The 21999-nt window shown below is 41.3% G+C and overlaps 3 protein-coding genes across 5 annotated transcripts in view; 2 read left to right on the top strand and 1 right to left on the bottom strand.

Moving 5' to 3' along the window:
- Positions 1-21999, top strand: part of CAP2 (cyclase associated actin cytoskeleton regulatory protein 2) — a 307559-nt gene that overhangs the window by 147543 nt on the left and 138017 nt on the right. The gene's annotated exons all lie outside the window — the stretch shown is intronic.
- Positions 353-10786, bottom strand: LOC104298055 (tRNA selenocysteine 1-associated protein 1). Of its 3 annotated transcripts, XM_054164369.1 has the most exons (9): positions 10712-10786; positions 9642-9718; positions 9410-9543; positions 8741-8872; positions 7684-7803; positions 5144-5345; positions 4493-4538; positions 3547-3713; positions 353-678 (listed from the first exon to the last, which is right to left on the bottom strand). In XM_054164369.1, exons 2-8 carry the CDS (start codon positions 9669-9671, stop codon positions 3577-3579), a joined length of 801 nt encoding a protein of 266 aa, XP_054020344.1. In that variant the 5' UTR covers positions 9672-9718; positions 10712-10786; the 3' UTR covers positions 353-678; positions 3547-3576. The 3 variants fall into 3 exon arrangements, with proteins under 3 accessions (XP_054020344.1, XP_054020343.1, XP_009896389.1); XM_054164368.1 differs by lacking the exon at positions 353-678 and having other exon boundaries at positions 3027-3713; XM_009898087.2 differs by lacking the exons at positions 353-678; positions 9642-9718 and having other exon boundaries at positions 3027-3713.
- PAK1IP1 (PAK1 interacting protein 1) lies at positions 13179-21876 on the top strand. Its single transcript, XM_009898104.2, has 10 exons — positions 13179-13377; positions 14155-14317; positions 15296-15416; positions 15510-15584; positions 16214-16266; positions 17972-18117; positions 18208-18305; positions 19088-19187; positions 20983-21112; positions 21722-21876. The coding sequence occupies exons 1-10, from the start codon at positions 13315-13317 to the stop codon at positions 21874-21876; spliced, it is 1104 nt and encodes a 367-aa protein (XP_009896406.1). The 5' UTR covers positions 13179-13314.

Below are 21999 nucleotides of genomic sequence, written 5' to 3' on the forward strand. Positions count from 1 at the left end.
ACTTGATTCTGGGATGAGACTTCACATCAGAAAAGATCTACTCTGACATAATCATTAGAATACAAGAATTTTGGTCTGGATTTTTAACTCTTTTTGTCCATGCTAAAATCCAGGGTGAGTGCAAGACACTTCATTAGAGAGGGATGTGAACCCCTTTGGTAACAAAGATTCATTACTAATGACCATGACTTCTAAAATGGTATGTGGGTGGGGAAGTGACTGAAGTCACTCCTGCACTGGACACAAGAGCAACGGGGCACGTTTAAAACAAGGTTCCCTCTTTTCTGATGCATGCCAAGTATATAAATGTAATCTGTAAACACAACTTTCTCTTCCATGGAAGTGTCAAAGGCAGCTACACTAAGTTTGCTCTGTAAATTCAAGTGCTGCTTTATTTATTTTACTTCCATTTTACTTATGTAGAACAATTTCCATATGGTGACATGCTATTCATGACGCTCAGGACTCAGATACTTGTTGATGTAGTCAAACAATGTCTACTGACATGAGTCACTGAAGTTAAATAAAGGTTATTAAAAATGAGACAAAACCAAAAGGCATATATATATCCAGCAGAACAATAGGGATCATCACCATTTGATCAATCTTCCCTGTGAGTTTTATCTGCAAGTTACTTTGAGGTAGCGCTAGAAAGAAGCTGTTGGTCCAAGAGCATCCCTGCAAAAAGAAACATTCACGGCTTAAGTTCCATTTAATCTTTTTGCACCTTTTTAAGTACTCTTTACCCTTTTTGACCTATTTCTATTTCCCTGTTCACTGACTGCAGGATTAGTAGCCCCTCAGACCATTCATTATACTAGTCTTTCTGTTCAGAGATGTGATAGAACACAAAACCAGGACTCTAGAGGAAGTTAGCGGGTTTTGAGTGAAGGCACTATCTATTGCAGCTCAGTGCAATGAGTTTATAAAATACTAGAGATGTGTGAAGAAAGAAGGGGGGGAAATAAAACCACTTTATCAAGCTTAAAAACAAACAAACAAACCAAAGACCCCCACATTTCATCTGGGTAAAACAGACAAAATACAACTGCAGAAGCATGGTGTGGAAAGTTCCTAAGTTTTTGGGTTTGCTTTAAATGCTCCCACTGCAATGAGATCTCTAGAACCAGTGGCTGGCACCTGTATGATGTATTCAGGTCTTTGCCTAAGCTGCCTAATGCAGTGGGGAGAGGTGAGCAACAGCTCTAATACACTTAAATACACAGCAGTGTATTTAATGCTTGTGACACTTTCTCCAGTACTTTGGGTTCATGGGTAGCATATCGATACAGTAAGAAATTTTGCCTTCACAGTAAAGAACATATACTGTGCATAGCATCTTGACCCCATGTATGTGATCCTGACTGAGTGAAGGCATAAGTTAGTGAAGCTCAGGAGACAGGAAGAGAGATCAGAGCCATATTTTGCAACAGTGCCACATGGGCTAGAACAGACTCTCCTCACCTCTTCACTGAAAGAAGTGTGTGTACATTGAATGTTCACTTCCAACGTTTCTAGGGTTTGGAGAACTAACAGCCCACACAACTTCTTCCACTGCATTATCTAATCAGTACCTTCACCATGGGTACTTTACAGCCCAGAACAAAAGGTGCATTTGTGTCTGAAAACAGCCCCTAATACAGACTCATCCTTAGCATCATATTCTTAACTGGTAAGTTGCTACTAAGTACTTAAGTGCAGTGTTAAGTGATGCCATGCAAGCCACTTCAAAGCAGGATATAGCCCAGGCACAGCTGTCTACCTGCTCTTGGGAATGGTGTGTACTAGATACAGAATCCTCAGCTTAGCAGACTAGGGTGCACAACCAAGCTGAAGCATGACAACTATGCACTACAACTGAAGTGGCATCAAATCCTGCAGCTTCAAAGCTTTAACGTACTCATCCAAATCCAAGGGGCTTTGAGTCTCCTTCCTACTGCAGTTCCCTGAAACTATTATATACACATAAACAAGCACTCCCTTACCCACCCAGATTCTTGGCTTAATTTATTCCACTCTCAGTCACATGGTCCTTAATGTTGGCCCTACCACCACCCTCCAAAAACTCAATCTACACAAAGCCAAGAAATCCAAGTTCCTATCTACCTTGCAACCAGCTCTCCCCCAAGCAAGGACAGTTACTAAAACTGATGGCTGAGGTGAGATTTTAGGCTTTGCCTCTGCCTCCACATACATCTGCACAAAATCCAGAACTAACTTCCTATAGTATTTCAAAACATTTTCTATTTCAGAGCATCTGTGTTTCATAGGCGAGACTTAGAAAACATTCTTAGCTGGAATTCAACTGTGAAGGAGAGAAATGACATGTGAACAAAGTCACTACTCTGCACAGAGTTTTAAAGAAAAGCATGGAAGTTGTGGCCATAACCATAAAAAAATTAAAATCCAAAGAACTTTATTGCTTTTTACCAACATGGCAGTTAGTTTAATTGCCACCAAAACACACATGACTGTACCAAAACATCTTAGAATGGGTTAGGGTGGAAAAGACCTTTAAAGGTTGTCTACTTGATGTCCCTGCTCACTACAAGAGGATTGCAGTACAGCAAGTTACTCAAAGCCCCATACATCCCCAAATGTTTCTAGGGATGGAGCCTGTAGTTTCCACAGCTATTATAGCTGTAACTTCTGCTAGTTTTTCTTGGAAGAGTATTTTCTATTTCCAGCCTTACTTTATAATCCTGTACATTAAGGAGTAAGTCCATGCGTATGCAAAAGTATTTAAGTAGTCTCTGTGACTGAAAAACACTTCATACCTGCCAGGATGAGAACAGGAAGCCACTCAGAAGTTGCTTGCTTAAAGCAGCACTTTCCTCATTGCCATCTCTCCTAATCTCCTTTGACCTGAATACTGAAAACTGTCACCCTACTAAAGTTTCATAACTGCATCATTATAAAACAACTGAGAACAAAGACTGATGTCAAAGATGTTTAGGATAGGGTGCAACTTAGTTGAAGAGTTGTTACTAAAGATACTTATTTCCAAGGAGGTGGATTTTTTTTTTCCCCTCCTTTAAACAAGAAAGTTTTTTCTCCTATGATTATTAGGCTTAAGAACATGGATTATTTTACACCAGTTTCTCTGCTGTCAAGTGTCAGTTGAGAAGAATAACAGTAAGCAGGGGTCATGCTTAGTCTTTGGAACATTTGCAGCTACTGAAGCTGAAAGTTTGCCCCTCTGTATATATAGTTTGTCAGTGTCCTGATGAAAAACACTACTGCCTCCAGCTGAATTCCACAAGCCAGAAGAGAACATGCTTCACATCTGCAAGTAAAATCCCTTGCTGGCAGGTTTGCAGAAACAAAATTTTATTTACACAGGCAAGTCTATCTTTAGACCCCAATGAACTCTTTACATTTCTAGAATATTTACACAATTTCAAGATGCTCTGAGTGAAGAACAAAAAAAAAAAGAGAAAGATACAGAAACTGTGAAAAGCATAGCAAAAAAAAAACCAAACAACCTATCATTGTGCTTTAAAACTTATGATCTAGAGTAATGTAGAAGAAATGTAATTTTAGCACCTTGATCATAACGGTCATGCTATAAGACACTTAAATAGCAGGGGGGATGTCAGAAGTGACCGTATCCAGAGGCTGCCAGTGACAATTCATGAGGGAATCATAGAGTTCTTCGCTTGTCTCCATAAATTGTCTGTTCATTTCATCAACATCAAAGTAAAGCTGTGGATCTGAAAAGAAAAGCCTGGTAAGTGCAAGTGTCAGATCTTGAGGTATGCACACACACACGAAGCAACTAGCTAAAAAACCCACACTTTATAAGGTAAATATGATAAAGCAGTTGAGTAAATGTAGTAAGATGTTTGTTCACCAAGATTTTAGATAAACCTAACAAGTCCAGCTTCTTTTGGCATTTATGTACTCAGATGTTAGGTCTACATTGGTATTTCAAGATAAAGAGCAGATGTAAGGATAACTATGACATTTTCCCAAAACCCATTTAATTACTTTCTGTTACAATGTGTTAGACAAGAGAGTGTTCACCATCACAGAAGCTTAACACAGATGTCTCTATGGAAGGAATTGCCTGCAAACCTTCCAGGCCATGAGTTGTGCCAGATCTTCAAGTACAGGTTCAATCCACCTTTTAGGACCCACAACATAAGGTTTTACTTCAAGTTTGGAAAAAAATAAAATCTTTTACCTATTAATAAGTTTAACACAAAAGATGCTCTGCAGATGCAATACGAAGAGATAATGAATTCTGTATTACACTATTTGAATGGTAAAGCAAAGGCAAAGTTACAAGAAACCTACTGTGGAGTGTTGTGGACAGCATTCCACTCTGTGTTCTGATATACACTATCGGATTTCAAATCCTACCTCAGCTATACCCCAGAGAGGATCCCACTATGAATTTCTAAGATATTCTTTATCCAACAGTCACTGACTTGTATTGCTAAAAGACACAAGTAGGGATAAATTCAAATTGTAGTAGCAGAATCATTACCTTCAGTTATTAGGTCATCGTTGATTTCAGTCATAACTGAAGTTTCCTAATAAAACAAAAATTGTTTTGTAAGTTAATGATAATTTGGTTCGGAAACTATCCCAAATCAAAACTAAGTCTGCCTTCCCAAATCATTTCATCCTACTACAACAGACATGGGTGTGTTCTTCAGGATGGTTGAGTGTGTTTGAAGGTTTTAGTTGGGGTTTGTTCTGGTGGGGAAGTGGGGTGGTAGCTTCAGTTTGGTTTTCTTGAGGGGAAAAAACACAAATCACCACACCATAGTATGATTCCATTTGGAAGACTGCTGGAAGTGGCTGATTTAAGGTAAGATCATCTTACAGTAACTATTTCATTTGCTTTAAGCAAAGAATATCAGAAAAACAGGAGGAATGGGAGCTTATCAAATTACAGTCAGAACTGTGCCTTAGCACACAACCAAATAACAGTGTAGAAATCCAATTGTACAGGTGCAATACTTATGCACTTAAAGATACACCTGATCAAAGCCTGCTACTCTCCACATTAAACAGGAATCAGAATTTCAGTTTTAGCACTTTGTTTGCTCTGACTTACACAATTCATACAGATTACTGTGTGCCCCTTCCCCTCCCACTTATCTCCTTTAAAGCAAGTATGTAGTATCTTTACCTCAAAAACAGCTGGAGCCATAACAGCATCTCCTAAAGAACAGTCTCCAACAGCTTGCATACTTTCATAGGGAGCATAGGAGCTGTAGTTGTTGTATTCAGTGTAAGGATCATAATTCCACTGTGAAGAGTAGTAGTTCTGATAATCTTGGTAATAATCATTATAGTTGTACGACTGGTACCGCTGGAATTCTGCTTTCAGTCTGAAACATAAGAACAATGAACTGCAAACCATATTCTGAACAGTTGCCTAAGCAACAGTTTAACTCATAGCACAAGAGCTGACGTTCATATAGAAGTGAACCCTCTCATCTTCAATACTGGAAATAATTTTCAGCAATTAACTCAAGCCATGACACTTAACTGTACTCTTTTGAGTATTTTTAGTATGCATATAAGCAAGATGCTGATAAAAATTTATTCAGATCAGAGACATTAATGAAGCAAAGCTGCTTTAGAAGATATAGCCCTTCCACCTTCTGGTTAATACTAAATCTTATTATTCACAGAAACAAGGAGATGAAGTCAGAGAAGCATCTGACTGCCTGTCAGTTGCCCATGTCTACCTCCACCTGCTCAGCTTTCAGGCCATAAACAATTACCAAAATATATCTGTCAAGTGAAGTCAACATGGCCATTATCCAGTATGAAAACTCCTTGGGTCTTAAGACCAAAGAACCAGCTGCTTGGTTTTCATCACTTTCCCTCTTCTGAAGAGATGTTCTCAGGGACAATTTCACACTAATGACAAGAATCAATGCACAAGTGTTGTCTGGACTAAATCAGAAGTACAATACATGAAATACATTCAGAAAATGCAGCTGCATGCTCAAAAAAACCCCTATGATTAAGAGACCTTTCTTGTACAGAAGGACTTCCTGTTTGCAGAGTGTGACCATTTGAGGCTGTGCCTTTAAGGAAGGGGCACACTGGCTAAATGTTTATAAAATATTTTGTATTCTAAACAAATTTCATTGGCTAATTAAGGGGGGGAGGTGATGGACCCAGGGCAGCTGGGACTTTCCCTCAGTTTTCCTTCCTTCGCTGTTCCTTTCAGCTGGACTGCTTCTGGGCTTCTTGCCAAGAGATAAGAACTAACTCCTGTACCAGGCCTTCCTTTGTCTTCCCTGCTAACCACCCTTGTCTCCTTTTTCTACCTCTTTGGGGGGAGAAGGGAGGTAGGGGGGTGAAGGGGGCACAGGGGGAAGCCCCCTCTGTTGGGGGTCTGGTTTCTGGTTGAGTTCATTTGCTGTATATTTCTGTATATATTGTAAAATACCTGTATTTGTGGTGTTACATATAATCTGCTTCCTATATATGCTTGCAAATATAGTCTGCTTTCCTAATCACTGAGTTAGCCACGGTTTCTTACTCAGTGGGGGAGGGAAAGCGGAGCAGTCTCTGCATCACCACCTCATTAAAGTTCCCCAGACTTTCAAGAACTCAAAATTGTTTTCAGTAACTTAGAGACCAACTACTCAGGCGGATGGATGTTTTGATGCTAGAAGAGCACAACAGCCAGCCACTCAGAAATAGATATCCTGGTACATATCAAAATACATAAATTTTCTCTATGACTGTAAAGCCACATATAGAGTCAAAGAAATACATATTCTATTGTCGTGTATCTGTGAACAAATGACTACACAATGTCTAAATCTTGTGCTTTCAACTTCTCTCCACACAGCTGATGTTCCTCCGATAGAAGTGAGGAAAAGCTGCTTCTTTGATGACCTATCCCTAGTTTTCAGAATTTAGAGATATTCTGGACACTGCTCTCTTGGGCAAGAGCACTTCTACCCCAGAGAAGTGGAAAATTTTCAGGGTAAAAAGATGGGTTTACCATTTAACAGAACATGCAAGCTATCCTCATGAAATATACTGAAATTATTTTATATTAAGTGCAGTCTGTATCTTTATCAAATTTGCTATCAAGTCTCTAATTCTTCTGTGACTTTAATTGCCTTAAATAACAGAACTGAGCTGGCAGAGTGAAAAATCCTCTCAAAAATCAACTTTAAATTCCTTGCTGCCCCAATCACATGAAAAGCAAAGACTGGTGCTCTAAATAAATCATTCCAACATCTTCCTTCTGCTTCTTCCTACATGTATTCTGTTTTTTCCCAAAGTTCCTTCCTCTGCCAGCCTATGGTAAAAGCATCACATGCTGCCTTGCCTAGAGAGGAAGGGCTAGAAAAGCTCCCTAGCACACAAATCTGTTTTTAGACCCTTCTACCTTCTCATCCAAACATGGAAAATATTTATAAATGCATTCTGCTGTGCTCATTAAGAGCTAAGTCTGGTTAGAGCAGCAGCTAAGCCCAAGTTACACAATGTGGCTGGACTTAAGATCTGGATTCACTCAGCAATCCTGCAAGAGCCTGATGAACCAAGGCAGTCAGAACATAGTGCTTCTGTGTTTTTAGTTGTGTAGACTGCATCATGTTTACAGCCCTTATAACAAGGGCCAGAGAGTTTACAAAGGCAGGATACAAGAATCAGATTATTTAGCATTACTGTATTCACACACACATTTCTTACCTTTTAGAAATTCCTATGCTCAGACGGATTCGTTTTCCCCCCAGGCCTGGTGCATTCTGGCAGTCCTGCAGTGCCCTCATCTGATCACCTTGCTCACCAAACCTGACAAAGGCATATCCTCTACAATTTTCAAAAGAGAGAAAACAAGTTATAGTATGCATAACAGTTAATCAATTAGGTCTGTCTTCTCCACAAACATCAGATAGTAGTCACTAGAGCTTCTATTACCTAAACAACCCCTGTGGCACATACACAATGCCCAGAAGACACACCCGTCAAATTAAAACCTTGGGTGATAAGCAGAAAGCTTCTTCTACAGTATTTAGATGCAAGCTGCCGAGAGCCAGCAAGACATTTTAACTCAGTGCAACTCAGCCTCCATATTTCTGCATTTACAGTAGTTAAATTACCAATACCATTAACCCACTCCTACTACTATACAGAGCTAACATTTTTATACTTGCTTTATCTCATTTCTTAAGGTAGTCTGTTACGGCCAGCTTTGTCAACAGGGATGAGCAAGTTTGCTGTTCAGACTGCCAGGCCAGTCAAAGTTCTCCTAGTTTTATTTACCACAGAATTGTCAGGGTTGAAAGGGACCCCAAAGGATCATCTAGTTCCAGCCCCCTGCCATGGGCAGGGACACCCTTCACTAGGATCAGGTTGCCCAGAGCCACATCCAGCCTAGCCTTAAAACATATTATCAGTATTAATAGTTAGTCTCCCAACCCACTAAGATTTGCAAGGCCTTATGTTTTTGCCCATGTTCAAAAAGGGAATGGTCTTCACTACTGCAGATGACTAAGTGGAGAGGCTGCCATATACAAGCACAGCAGCACGTCACACAGCTCAACCCCCCCATCCCACCCCTAAATTTTCCATGCAGATGGCTAAACTGAAGTCAATATGATAAACTACTTAAATGAACCAGCAATTTTTAGAAGCCCTAAAAGCAATGTTGTTGAAGTAATGCTATAGACTGATCCCTCTTCCTGCCTCTGAAGAACAGGCAGGATCGGTTCCAGAGCAAGTTCCTATAATTGTCACTAAGCATTACCTGGAATATCCCAGCAGGTCTGTTGCTATTTTGCAGTCAATACACGAGGGGTACCTTTTCAGGAAATAGTCATAAAGCTGGAAATCATCCACTTCTGGAGTAAGCTCCCCAACAAATATCGAATAATCTGGTCTTTAAAGACATAAAAGAATAGTTGTCAAGTTTCAGACTAAAGATAGCCAACTGCAGTGTTAAGACAATTAACATATAACTACCTGCTTATCACTAGATAAATAAGGAGACAAAATCTGCAGCAATTATTTACTTGGCACAGTTGTGCAGTTATGTACAGAACTGCAATGCCAAACTCCAGCATAAAGTGCTTAGTTTTCTTTGGGGTCATTCTGCTGCTTTTACAAAAAAAAGCAGTTCAGACTCACTGTACTAAAGAACACTTTTAAAAGTTGGTTTTAAAGTCCAAGAAGAACATTAACTCAAATTAAAGGCATGATTCAAAAGAGTCATGACTCTTACACCATCACCTCAGTGATTACAGGAGAAAAGTTAAACCCCTTCATTATTTTACAGGCAATTCATATCCATGAACAATGCTCAGCATACAGGCACTACATTTGCCATTTCAGGACATTAAAAGTGATGGCATTTGCAGGCCATTATCAATTTAAACAGGTAAGAGCTCAAGGCCTCCTTCTTTCCAAAGGTCTTTACCTGACTGAATTAGTACTACTAGGGACAAACTCTATTCTTCCTGGTTTTATTTTGTTCTTTTTCTTCCGTTTCTTCTGTGGTGTTCTCCACCAGCTGTAGGCCTGGAGACATTCTCTCTTTTTCGCCATCAAGTCCTGTAGAGAGAGGAAAAAAATCACCTTTATAGTATTTAGCCTCACTTACATTCCTCCCTCCCACTCCCCATCACCACAGGTGATTTCCCCATATTCACCTTGCCCTTGAAAGAAGCCTGGGGTCCCATTTCTCCCTCCGCCTCCCATGAGGGAAAGCAGCCTCTGGGGAAAACGCCTGGCAAAAATAACAGAGCCAAAGGATTGTATGAACAGCCACATTCCCCTGACTTGTCAAGCTGGCTAAAGGATTGACAGCTTCCTCTTGGGATTGGGGAAAGACAGCCCTTCGTTGTTGGCCCATCCTAAATGTTAATTAGCTTCAGGACTGGACTGTGTTCCACTTGAGCTCCAGGATCCCAAAACCCTGCAGCAGCGTAGTTGGAGTGATGAAGAGGCCAGGAAATCATCACTCTTCCTAGAAAGAGTCTCAGCTGTCCCTGTTTCCCCTCATCTAGGAATCCTTCTTCTCTTGTGTGAGATGCCTCTCCTCACTATCCAGCTGTGAGCCACTCTCCCAGGCCAGGAACAACAGGAGGCAAATGAACGGAATGTAAGGAGAAAGCAGACCAGGAACAGGCACTAGCTTGGCTGAAGGAAAACTCAAACCCAGACACAATGCCAGGAAGAAAGAGGCACATAAAAAAAATGCCTCAAGAGAGGAAAAAAAACCAACCAACCAAACCAACAATGAAAAAACAAACCCAAAACCCCAGTTTAAAAAGGAAGTGGGGCAACTACACAAAAGGAGAGGGAAGCAACAGCTGTATTAACACAGGTTGCCTCCCTCACTTTATATTCTGAAGAGCAAGAATTTAAAAAGAAAAAAAAAAAAGAGAGACCTTTTGCAGCATTTTTTACTTACGCAGCCTTTAATGTTCTTCCTCTACAACACCTCTATGTATATAGAGAGTGTTATGCACAAGGTCCTTCAGAAGAACTCGTATTCAAATAATCCGAACTGCAGAGCTTTATGTTATGCCCCAACCTGCTTCAGTTGATACTATTACATGTCCAGAGGACTGCCACCAATTATGGCAGAGGAAGTCATAGGACTAAACACCCAACTCCGAGCAAGCTAGCTATTTCAGCTTTACATCGACTAGGAATTCCAAGTATGATTCTGGAATCCATTCAGGCACCACAAGCCTGAATTTCTGACCAATCTTACCTGGCTTGCCATGGTTCAAAGGGTCTTCTGCCTTTCTCAGAGACTATGGCTGCACAGGTTCAGTCTGCTCCAGTCCCTCCGCTGAAGAAGATGTGGAGGAGAAATAAGAACATAAAGAATCTTAGCCCTGATATTAATTACCTACAAAGATGTTTTAACTCTTCTTAAGGTTCTAAGTTCTGGCCTGTCACTGCTAAAGTAAAGACATAAGGCCAGTGGGAATAGGATTACAAGTCACCTCCACTTTCTTAAAAGGGAGTAGTCCCACTGTCCAAAGCACCTGAACATTACAAAGATTCCAAGTCATCTATACACCTTGCTCTTATTTCTGAAATACCTAACTATAATAGTACACCATTTCAGAACACCCAAGTTCTAGAACAGTTTAAAACAAGACAATAAACAGGCTTCAACTTCTTGTACCACCTTTTTTCCCCTCCCTTTTAGCCAAATTAAAATTTACCTGTACCACACACTATGCAGCTGAAAAAGCTTTGAAAAGAGATGCTGGCAGTGCAGGTATGCCTTCTCTCTTGCCTCTTCATGTACACATTTCACTCACTCCCAGAGTTAGTAACAATGAGTAACTTCTCATTGTTATCACTACACCAAGGGATAGACTTTCCCGAGGAGGTATGCACCTCTTTGTTGATTCAACATCCTCTATGCTTTTTTCCCTTGTCAATGCAGAAAAGCTGTTTCATTTGCAAATTATTTTGCACTACTTCCATACACAACTGCTCATTCATCACTGATGATTTTTAACATCCAGTGTTGCTCCTTCTGTGCTGGCATTCCATTGCTGAAGCTGTAATTCCCGTTTCCATGCAAGAATTTATGAAATTTATGTACTGGCTGGTCAAATCCACATTGACATAACAGAGTAATTACAGCCTTAAAGGCTTACCCACCCAGGGTAACACTTCCTAACACTGCTTCTGAAAGTGGGTTAGGCTAACCTGATGCAGGATAGCCATACCAGAGCACCCATGTATGGTGTTATTCAGAGTAACTGTGCACTTCATCCCTACACCCATTCTAAAGCCTAGAACACAATTAAGTACAAGCATGCCCTTAAGCATAGCTATGTATTAGTAAAGTCAGCATATGCCCTGTTACTAAACCAAAATGTGATCATCATAAAAAACTATTAGCAGCAACTTCTTCCTGTTCCATGCCCTCAACACAAACACTGATTCTTGAATTCACAAGTGCATGCTTAACTTACCACTCCTTGTTCCTGAAGATTTGACAGAAGATGGCACACACTACAAAGTGGTTTTATTGCAAAAGGCTAAACAGAAGTGATGCAACTGTTTCTTGATTAGTTATCAGACTTTCATGCAAAACTTCAGTTTTGTACTCCTTTCCCACCGTCTGATCCTGATCCTCTTGATCTTTTCACTAGAAAATAAAATATTTTAGAAGCAGTTAAAATAACATGTATTAACATGGTATTTTCTACATTTGCTTTAACTCTAGCTAGTCACAGCTGTCGTGCAATTTATGCAGTGGGGCTGCCTTAAGCTCCAGAAACCAAACACTTCCCTAACTGGATTACACACGTCTTAGCTACCCGTTTATTCCATGCTTTTATTACACTCTTTGTACTGGCAAAGAGGTAGGTATCTACAAATAAAATCGCCGATGCCAACACAGCTCGCCTAAGCTCGGACGCAAATCCGCCCTACCCTGCATGCATTTCTCACAGCAAGCGCCGGGCCAGGGCCGAGGCAACCTCCCCGAGCGCCTCGGGCCCGCACTGTGACCGGAGCCCAGCCAGCCACCGAACCCGAGGCCGACCCGCACTGTGACGCATTTTCCTCCGCCACTCGGCACGACGGGAAAAACCTGGGCGCTCAGCACCAACTACGCCCCGCCTGGCCGCTGCCCTCCGCGGCGGCCACACCGCCGCTGAGGCCGCCCTTCCCCTTTATTGTGCTACGTGATAAGGGGGGAAAAAATCCGATTAAGTAAAATTTTGAATAAAATAAATTAAAGAAAGACGCAAGTGTCCGCGGGCCGCTGAAGAAGGCCGGGATGCTCCTCTCGCCGCGCCTGGGGCTGGCTCGCTAAGAGGGCCTCGGCCCATCGGCCGCCGGGCCTTTCCGCCCCGCAGGCCCGCCGTAAGGCGGCGGCTCTGAAGCCCCAAGGGAAGGGAGGGGACGGGGGCCCCGCTCCCGTTGCGGAGTAGATCGGTTTATGCTCCCTTTCGCCGCCGAAAACTCCCATACCCCAGCCCCGCTCACCGCAATCCCCCATTTCTCCCCCTCCCCACCCCGCTCCCGGCACTAACGTCTCTCAGCTCCGCGTCGCCATAAGCAGCAACGCGAGCCCCGCTTCCGCCCTGGGAGGACCTGCAGGGCGGGCTGCCCCGCGCCGCGCCTGAGCCAAGGACCCCATGCTTTCGCCACCCCCACAACGTTTCCCTCTCCCCGGCGGTTGACGGAGGCCAGAAGCTATCCTCAGAGAGAACACCATCGGCCGCCAACCGCGGTCGCAGCCCAGCTCGGCGTGCTTCGGCGCAGCCGCAGGCAGTGCAGAGGACGGACGGTGGCCGAGGACGGCAGGGCCTCAAGCTGGCGCCGAGCGTAGCGAGGGGGATGGAGCTGGTGGCGGGCTGCTACGAGCAGGTTCTTTTCGGATTCACGACGCGACCCACCGAGGTAACGGCAAGGGAGGGAAGAAGGAAGGCGCCAGGTGGCCATTAGCTGCGCCCTAACGGTCCCCCGCTAACACTCCTCCAACCCACGGTAGCTACCCGACTACTCACCAAGTCGTGTCTCCGCGGACACGGGGCTCGACTCCGTGTGGGCTTTTAAAGGGCCGCGGGGGCGGGGCAGCGTCCCGCAGTCTCTGGCTCGGCCACTCGCTGCCTGCACGAGGCGTGGGGGAGGCCAGCGGACACCTCGGGAGGCGGGAAGGGCTGCCGGAGCGAGGATCCTGCGAGGTGCGGGCAGTGCGCGGCTGCGTGGGAGCAGCGGATCGTGGTGCCAGCGCCTTCCTCCCAGCTTTTCAGAGTGCAGAGCGGAGAACAAACAGCTGCGCAAGGGAGAGATGCCACAGAGTCTGGGGAGGAGGTGGCCGGTGCTGACTGGAAGGCGTGTCCACGCTGCAGTGGTGGGAAGAGAGATAATCCGCTTTCCTTCTCCAGGAGATTTACCTTTGTGCATATACTTTTTCACGTATAGCCCCATCTAAACCCAACGCTGATTACAAAAGGCAGTTTGCACACTTAAATCGTTCGGACTAATCTCCTAACAGCACATTAACTCAGTAAGATCCCATTATACTTGTAGCCAAGCATAATTCCTTTCCATTTGACACTTTTTCAGGTTTTGCTTTAAAAAAAAAATAAAAATTAAAAGAATACAGTATTATGAAATTGAAACTCAGTATGGTAAGCTTCAGAAAGATCTGTTTGTTTTGCATTTCGTCTCCAGCCCTGGACAGTTGTGCCTGATTTCACACATCACGCCCATTCCGCCTCGTTGTCAGCAGTAGCAGTGAATAACAGATATGTGGTCACGGGGAGCAGAGATGAGACAATCCAAATCTATGACATGAAAAAGAAGGTAGAACATGGGGCATTGCTGCAGCACAATGGTAAGGGAGTTTTCCTTCCTAAAAAATGATTGATAGAAAGCTAGAGCTGAAAAACTGGGCCTTGCCAGACCAAGAAAATTTTGGGTTTGTTTGGTTTTAGTAAGTCTTTAATAGTGATGGTGTTGCAGCTGTGTTGGTGTGGCTATAAAAAAAAAATTACAAGCAAGGTGAGCATAAAAATCTAAACATTATTTGGGCTATTAGCTCACAAGTATAGCTACTTCTTCCAGTTATTTTTAATTTAAACTACTTTAAGAAGTTATGGCCCACAGATGTCTTGAGAGCCATTTTAGTTCAACCAAGACAGTTTATCTAGATCATGCCTATGCCCAGCAACCATCTTTGTGATGTCCTTGTTGTGTCATAGCCATACAAAAGTTTCATGTGTGAGAGTAGACTGCTGCTGCCAGAAGAGGTAACCTGGTACCTTTCCCATTTTATGTCCCTACTGAACTACAGTTGTGTAATACATTAGTTAATGGTCGTCCAAATAACCATGTTTGGGTCATTTGTAGCACACAATTCTGATTGTCCTTTTCTCATGATAACCATGGAGCTGTGAATGTGGTACCTGCATTCAACTCATATGATTAATCTGGTGCCAACAAGAAGCACCATGCACGGTGAATTCAACTGTGTCATGGTCAGGGCTTTAGCATATGAGAATTCCTTAACACCAGTAGAAGTTCTGTGTCACCTGAGCTACAGCGTTTTGAGTACTGCTCTTTGGGGAAAGCAGCAGGTGGCTGGAGTTCAGACCTGTATGGCTGTAGAGGAAATGACAGAGCATATCTGTGATAGAACACAACATCAAAGCTTGAGGGTTTCCTGAAGAATACTTAGGAAATTATTTGGATTTTTCCAAAGGTATGGTAGTAGCTGACATGTTTTGATGCTAGAAGCTTCTCTTTTCATTTATACATTCTCTGTGTGACAACTGTTCAATATGTATGACATAGCACTGGTTTGTATTTCTAGGCACAATAACTTGTTTGGAGTTCTATGGTACTGCACATCTACTGAGTGGGGCTGAAGATGGACTGATTTGTATCTGGAATACAAAGAGATGGGAGTGCCTGAAATCCATTAAGGCACATAAGTGAGATTCTTAAACCTGCATATTCACGTACATTTTTCTTTATCTTCCATGTAAATAGTACATGTGGCTAATATATTTCTTTCTTTTTATCAGGGGGCATGTGACATCTCTTTCTATTCATCCTTCTGGTAAATTAGCTTTGTCAGTAGGAACAGATAAAACACTAAGGTGAGTCAAAACCGATGAAGGAATGCCAAGAATCGTAATTCAGCAACTCCCAATGAATTGCTACATGACACAATTTCATGCTGGTGGTAGATCTTGCTACACTGAGAAAACTAACCTGGACCTCAAGTGCTTCAAAGATCCATTAGTTTGTCTTTTTAACTTCTATGTACCAGCAGTATTTTAAAGTCTTAAAAAATAGTCCTTGCTGTTGCTAGCTTCTTGTTGTGCTCTCTTTATATTCACTTTACATATATAAATACATCTAAATTTTGGAACACAACTTATTTAAACTTCTGGAAGCTGTCAGCTTTTATTTAATGTGAGAAAAGTAATTTAGCATTTAAGATGTGCACATGTTGCTGTGCTTCAAACACATAAAGTGCTATTTTAGCAGCATAAATTGGTATTGGGTTCCTTTGGGGCTCTGCATTGCAAACAGTGGTTTATAAAATAAATGTCACAAACCCAGTTTCGTAGTGTGTGAGCAATACACAAAGGCATCATTTTATGTTGCATTAAGAAAGGAGCACAATGCACAGAGATGCTTAAAAGCTTCCTTTGGATGCCTTATGTTAGCAGCTTCACTGTGCTTTTTTTAACCAGAATGCACATTGTCTGTTGTCTTTCAGAACTTGGAATCTTGTAGAAGGACGGTCAGCCTTTATCAAAAATCTGAAGCAAAGTGAGTTTATCAGTCTAAATCCACCTTAAAAAGTGACATTAGAAAATTTTACTTTTTTGTGTAAAGAAAAGTAGACTAAATTAGTCAACCATTTAATTGCAAACAGCTTTCACAATGTCTTTTTTACACATGCAGCCAAGCATATGTAAGTTGGTTGATGGTAGGCTGAACACGAGCCTGCAGTGTGCCCAGGCAACCAAGAGGGCCAATGGCATCCTGGCCTGCATCAGGAACAGTGTGGCCAGCAGGAGCAGGGAGGTCATTCTGCCCCTGTACACTGCACTGGTTAGGCCACACCTCGAGTACTGTGTCCAGTTCTGGGCCCCTCAGTTTAGGAAGGATGTTGACTTGCTGGAATGTGTCCACAGAAGGGCAATGAAGTTGGTGAGGGGTTTGGAACACAAGCCCTATGAGGAGAGGCTGAGGGAGCTGGGGTTGCTTAGCCTGGTGTAATGGGTTGGGGCAGACCCTCTCCCCACCACAGGCAGAAATAACGACTCAGACAAACTGATTGCAAAAGTAGTGGAGAGTTTAAATAGAGAACAGTGAGTGTGCACAAAAGGAAACATGGTGACAAGAAAGAAACCAAAGTAAACCCAGAAAGACCCCAAACCCCACCTGAGGGTGCATCCAAAACCCCAGGGCTCCTTCTTCCCCCTCCCTCTGCTGGGCTAGTCTCAGCTGGCCAGGCCTGAGACTGCCCATCCCCCTGTGGCCTTGGGCCCAATCAGGCCCATGGCCGGGAGATCTCTCCCCCAGTTACCAAGTCTCGGAGAGGGAAGGAAAGAAGAAGTGCCAGACCCCACCACAAAATTTATAGTGGTGCAAGGGATTATGGTAGAAATACCTAATTTCCTGAGTCCACCCACTGGGATGGACTTCTGGACACAGGAAACACCCCTGTAGCAGAGGGCACCCAGCCCAAACTACGACACCTGGAGAAGAGGAGACTCAGGGGTGACTGTATTGCTCTCTACAACTACCTGAAGGGAGGTTGTAGACAGGCGGAGGTTGGTCTCTTCTCCCAGGCAGCCAGCACCAGAGCAAGAGGACACAGTCTCAAGCTGTGCCAGGGAAGGTTTAGGCTGGAGGTTAGGAAGAAATACTATACAGAAAGAGTGATTGCCCATTGGAATGGGCTGCCTGGGGAGGTGGTGGAGTCACCATCATTGGAGGTGTTCAGGAGGAGACTTGATGGGGTGCTTGGTGCCATGGGTTAGTTATTTAGGTGGGTTGGATTGGTTGATAGGTTGGACGTGATGATCTTGAAGGTCTCTTCCAACCTGGTCCTGTCCTATTCCATTCTATTCTATTCTAGTCTAGTCTAGTCTAGTCTAGTCTAGTCTATTCTATTCTAATAGTGACTGTTAAAAAGTTTATGTCCTTAATAATTTATCAAAAGGAAAATACAGTGATACTAAAGTAATACTAAAGTAATTATTTTCCTTGAAATCTGATGTCACAACATTTAAATGAATGTTATTTGGTGTTTGTTTTTTCTACGTGGACTTCAGATAATTAGAAATAAATATTCAAGAGCATAGTTGTTTATTGTAGTTTATTTGATATTTTAAAATCAATTTATCTCAAGTTCAGATAGAAAAGTGTCTAATAGCTTCTAAGAATTCTTATGTTTATATTCTCATGCATTATAGAGTGCAAAAATCCTGTGTATGTGTGTTTAAAAATGTCTCAATGTGTACAGATGCCCACATAATTAAATGGTCCCCTGATGGAGAGAGGTATGTGACTGTAATAACAAATAAAGTGGATATCTACAAACTTGACACAGCTTCAATCACTGGCACTATCACAACAGAGAAGAGGATTTCTTCACTTAGATTTATTACAGTAAGTACAAAAAGAAAAGGCACTGGGAAAGTAACTTGTTTGAAACAGATGAAAGGAATCACACTGACATTTCTTTTTTCCCATTCCAAGGATTCTATCATTGCCATAGCTGGAGACGATGAAATTGTAAGGTTCTACAGCTGTGACTCTCAAAAATGCCTGTGTGAATTCAAAGCTCATGAAAACAGGTATTCTATATTTGTTTACTCTTTAAGTATTTATGGCAAGGAGGAATACTCAGTGAAGTTCAATGACATGTAATGTTCAGTATGTTTTATTACTGGTTTAGTATAGAAAATGAATTTATTTATGCACTAAATTCCAGATTTTGGATAGACTTACTTGCTTTTGGTGTGAGCACAAGTACTGTGCTGTCCATGCTTGTTGCAAAAGCAAGAGAGTGTCGAATTAGAATTACTACAGTTCTAAATTTATGTGTGTTTGTGAAAATACACACACTAACATACCCACTTCTCTGTGTATGGTCTATGCATGTTTGAAATTGAGTATCAGTGTTTTCCTGCAAGACCATCTAAAGTATGTTGAAGCAGTCTTTACAGAATCTGACTCTTTAGAATGCTTAAATAAAACAAGCCAGTTGTAGTCAGTCCAGACAATAGGAGGGTAATCATATATTTTGTTGTTGCATACCAACTGTTTGTTCAAATGCTGCTTTTAATTAATCAAAACACAAAAGCATTAGCTAAAATGTCATTGATGTAGTTAATAGTGTGTGCTTAAAAGCATTACACTGTTCTGAACTGAATTGTAGCAAGCCTAGCGAAGGCCAGCATTCCTACTGTAAGACAGCACTCAAACCAGATTACCATTGAAGGTTCCTGCCTGTCATTTGTAGGGTTTCTGTCCATACTGATTTTCAGACTGTTGCCTATTCATCTGCAATTTCTGTCAGCTTCCCAGAGTGAACTGCCATGCTATGAACTGACAAAGGATTGTGGTTTTTTTGCAGAGTAAAAGACATCTATAGTTTTGAAAGAGAAGGAAAACACATTATTGTTACTGCATCCAGTGATGGTTACATTAAAATGTGGAATCTGGATCTCAATAAGGTTAGTCTGTTAAACTGCTTTTTACATGTATGGACAAATATCAGACAACCAAAGTTGCAGATAGTTCTGTTATAAAGATGAATTTTAGATCACTGAGGAAATTTTATTTGAAATCTGAATGTCTTCATCTTCCTTCATGTTAGATACAGTAGAGTTTTGCAGACTTTTGTGTTTCTCTATCTTTGTAAGTTGTTTGTTTCCTTTTTTTAAGCAACCTATAAACCCCAGTGATATTATGGATCCTTGCTTCCCTTCAGACCTACCTAGTCAGACTTAACAACTGTCTAATGAGTCATGCATGCTCTAAGGACTGCTGTGAATTTTTGTGGTGTTGATGCCTGTTGTTGTTCTTTTAAAAACACAAACTCTGTGGTTTGTAGTTGTTCAGGTAGGGGCAAAAAGTTGTCCTGAAAAATTCAAGCACTTTAGTGTACTGGGTACTTTTATTTCCTGTATTTTCAAATAGTTCTGACCAGCACAGGTCAAAAAGTATTTAAAGTTTCCCATCTTTGTTATTTGCTCTGCAGTTTGTTTTTTAAAATCAGAACTTGGTTTTTTTTAATATAATACATAATAATAAATGATCTAAAATACTGTATTATAAGTATCTTCAGTAGTTCAGACAAGTGTCTGTCAACAGTCAACACACCTTATATCTCATCTGAATTCACTGATTTTTAATTATACCCGCTAGTTATTTTTATACTTTGAATTGCAGTAGTGAAAAGCCATCCCTGGAGATGTTCAAGGGGAGATTGGAAGTGGCACTTGGTGCCATGGTCTAGTTGTGAGGTCTGTTTGAACAGGTTGGACTTGATGATCCTTGGGGTCTCTTCCAACCTTAGTTACTGTGATACTGTGTGAAATCCCTCTTTTTTCTTCACCTCAACTTTCTGTTCCCCTTACACATAGTTGACACAGTGGCATGGAACTCTTTATTATTCTCTGTAAAGTCTTTATTTTGTCCAGAGGTGTGATTTTCTCCCTGTGCAGGCAGATTTGTGTAAAACTTTGTCTAATTCTGTAGGCTGCTCTGCCCAGCTCTGTGAGGAAGAATATCATAATACAGGTAGTTTAAAATGAGTTGATACTCTTATACTGCTCATCTTGTTGACACTTTATCCCCCAATATTTGCTCAGGTATTCTCAGAGCTGACTGATAGACCTGTAGTTAAGCTATTTGAAACACTTTCTGAAGAGATTATTTTTAATCAGCAGCCTTGTATTTGTCTGGAAGAAAAGGAATCTGTTGCAATAACTTCAGATTAATAATCACTAACTTCTGGGGACGTCATTTAGCAATGGACTTGGTAGTACTGGGTTAATGGTTGGATTTGATGATCTTAAAAGTCTTTTCCAGTCTAAACAAGTCTATGTTTCTGTGATTTTAACTTAATTCAAATTACTTTAAAAAAAAAAAAATCCTTTACTCTCCAGAATCTTCTGTAACCATTAATAGGTTGTTTGGTTGGATTTTTCTCCTGTGAAGACTCACAGTGTGACTTACCTACTTAACTCACTGTGTGATTTATCTACTTAACTCCTTACCCTCATGTGCCTGAAACCCACTGATCTTGCTTACCAAGATATGTTCTTAAAGCCATTGGGAGCTTTTTGTAAAGCCACCGCTGGGGAATGGTGTGAGAAACAGGACTATAACAATGGGGCCATTAACATACAGTGTTAAACATAGTTAAGTTGTGAGTGGCAAGGTGCTTTCTCACTTGAAACACTTCAGTAAATGTAAAGATAAATGAAATAATGTTTAATTGATCCTCTTCTCTGTTATTTTCAGATTGAAGATGAGCCATCTTTATTGTGTGAAGTCAATACCAAAGCGAGGCTGACATGTCTTGCAGTATGGCTTGACCCAGCTTCAGAAGTGAAAGAAAATTCCAATAGAGATGTGACATCATCATCTCAAGGTGAGAACTGTGTGTATTTTTGGTTGACAATGTGGCTTTGAAGCAGAATATGCTAAGTGGGAGACTTTTACTATACACACTGAGGAAAGTTTTGGTATCTTGAAGAATTGGGGAGATGACTGGAAAGTGATAGTGATATCCTTACCAATCTGATAGCATTTCACTCTGATGCCCTTTCTTCCTTCTGGAGGGCATAAGCCTCTTTCACTTTTCTTATATGAAAGTTTATTTTCTCTTTACTAATGTACCAAGGAAGCTACTGTGAAGCTTTTGAGATGGATAAGAAAAGAATAAACTGTTTGATAGAACTGCACTTCCTGCTTTCCTGTGAACAAAATGAGGTCTGAGGCCATTGCAGTTGGGCAAACATAGGAAGTCTGGCTCAGTATACTTTTCTTGCAGTTGTTTTCCTGTATTGTAATATATTTGCATACTTGACCTTTAGATATTTTCATATAACAGGCAAAACTAGCATAAATGGTGCATTTCACTGTACATAAAAAAAAATCATTAATAGCCCTTTCTAAAAAATGAGATAAAGCTCTGTGCCATTTTAGACTGCAGAGGTGATGTAAATATCAGTGTGAATAATTCCTTGCTTTTTTTCAGCAAATGAAGATGAAATATCATTAATAGTTGGGAAAAACAAAGTTTCTTGGGCTGATAAAAGTGATAAAACAGCAAAAAGAAAAATAACTTCAGAGAAACCAAAATCGGAAGTTCCACTGCAAAAGAAGAAAAAGAAACGGAATAGCTCACCATGAAGGCAGCTACTTTCTCTCCTGAATAAAAAAGTAAATGCTGGTGTTACAGTTTTTATAAATAAGGATGTGAGCTTCTGACAGGACATACACCTGAACTGATTCCTTGTTCAAAAGTAATTAATG

Source organism: Dryobates pubescens, chromosome 9 (genome assembly GCF_014839835.1).
Source record: "Dryobates pubescens isolate bDryPub1 chromosome 9, bDryPub1.pri, whole genome shotgun sequence".
NCBI classification, from domain to species: domain Eukaryota; kingdom Metazoa; phylum Chordata; class Aves; order Piciformes; family Picidae; genus Dryobates; species Dryobates pubescens.

Excerpts from the sequence above, each read along its gene's own strand:
- LOC104298055 (XM_054164369.1), bottom strand. The coding sequence starts at position 9,671 with ATGGGACCCCAGGCTTCTTTCAAGGGCAAG. Across the intron at positions 9,544-9,641 it reads AGGCTTCTTTCAAGGGCAAG|GACTTGATGGCGAAAAAGAG; the intron begins GTGAATATGGGG and ends CTCTCTCTACAG. Across the intron at positions 4,539-5,143 it reads TGGCTCCAGCTGTTTTTGAG|GAAACTTCAGTTATGACTGA; the intron begins GTAAAGATACTA and ends TTGTTTTATTAG.
- PAK1IP1 (XM_009898104.2), top strand. The coding sequence starts at position 13,315 with ATGGAGCTGGTGGCGGGCTGCTACGAGCAGGTTCTTTTCGGATTCACG. Across the intron at positions 14,318-15,295 it reads GGCATTGCTGCAGCACAATG|GCACAATAACTTGTTTGGAG; the intron begins GTAAGGGAGTTT and ends TTGTATTTCTAG. Across the intron at positions 18,118-18,207 it reads CTTCACTTAGATTTATTACA|GATTCTATCATTGCCATAGC; the intron begins GTAAGTACAAAA and ends TCCCATTCCAAG.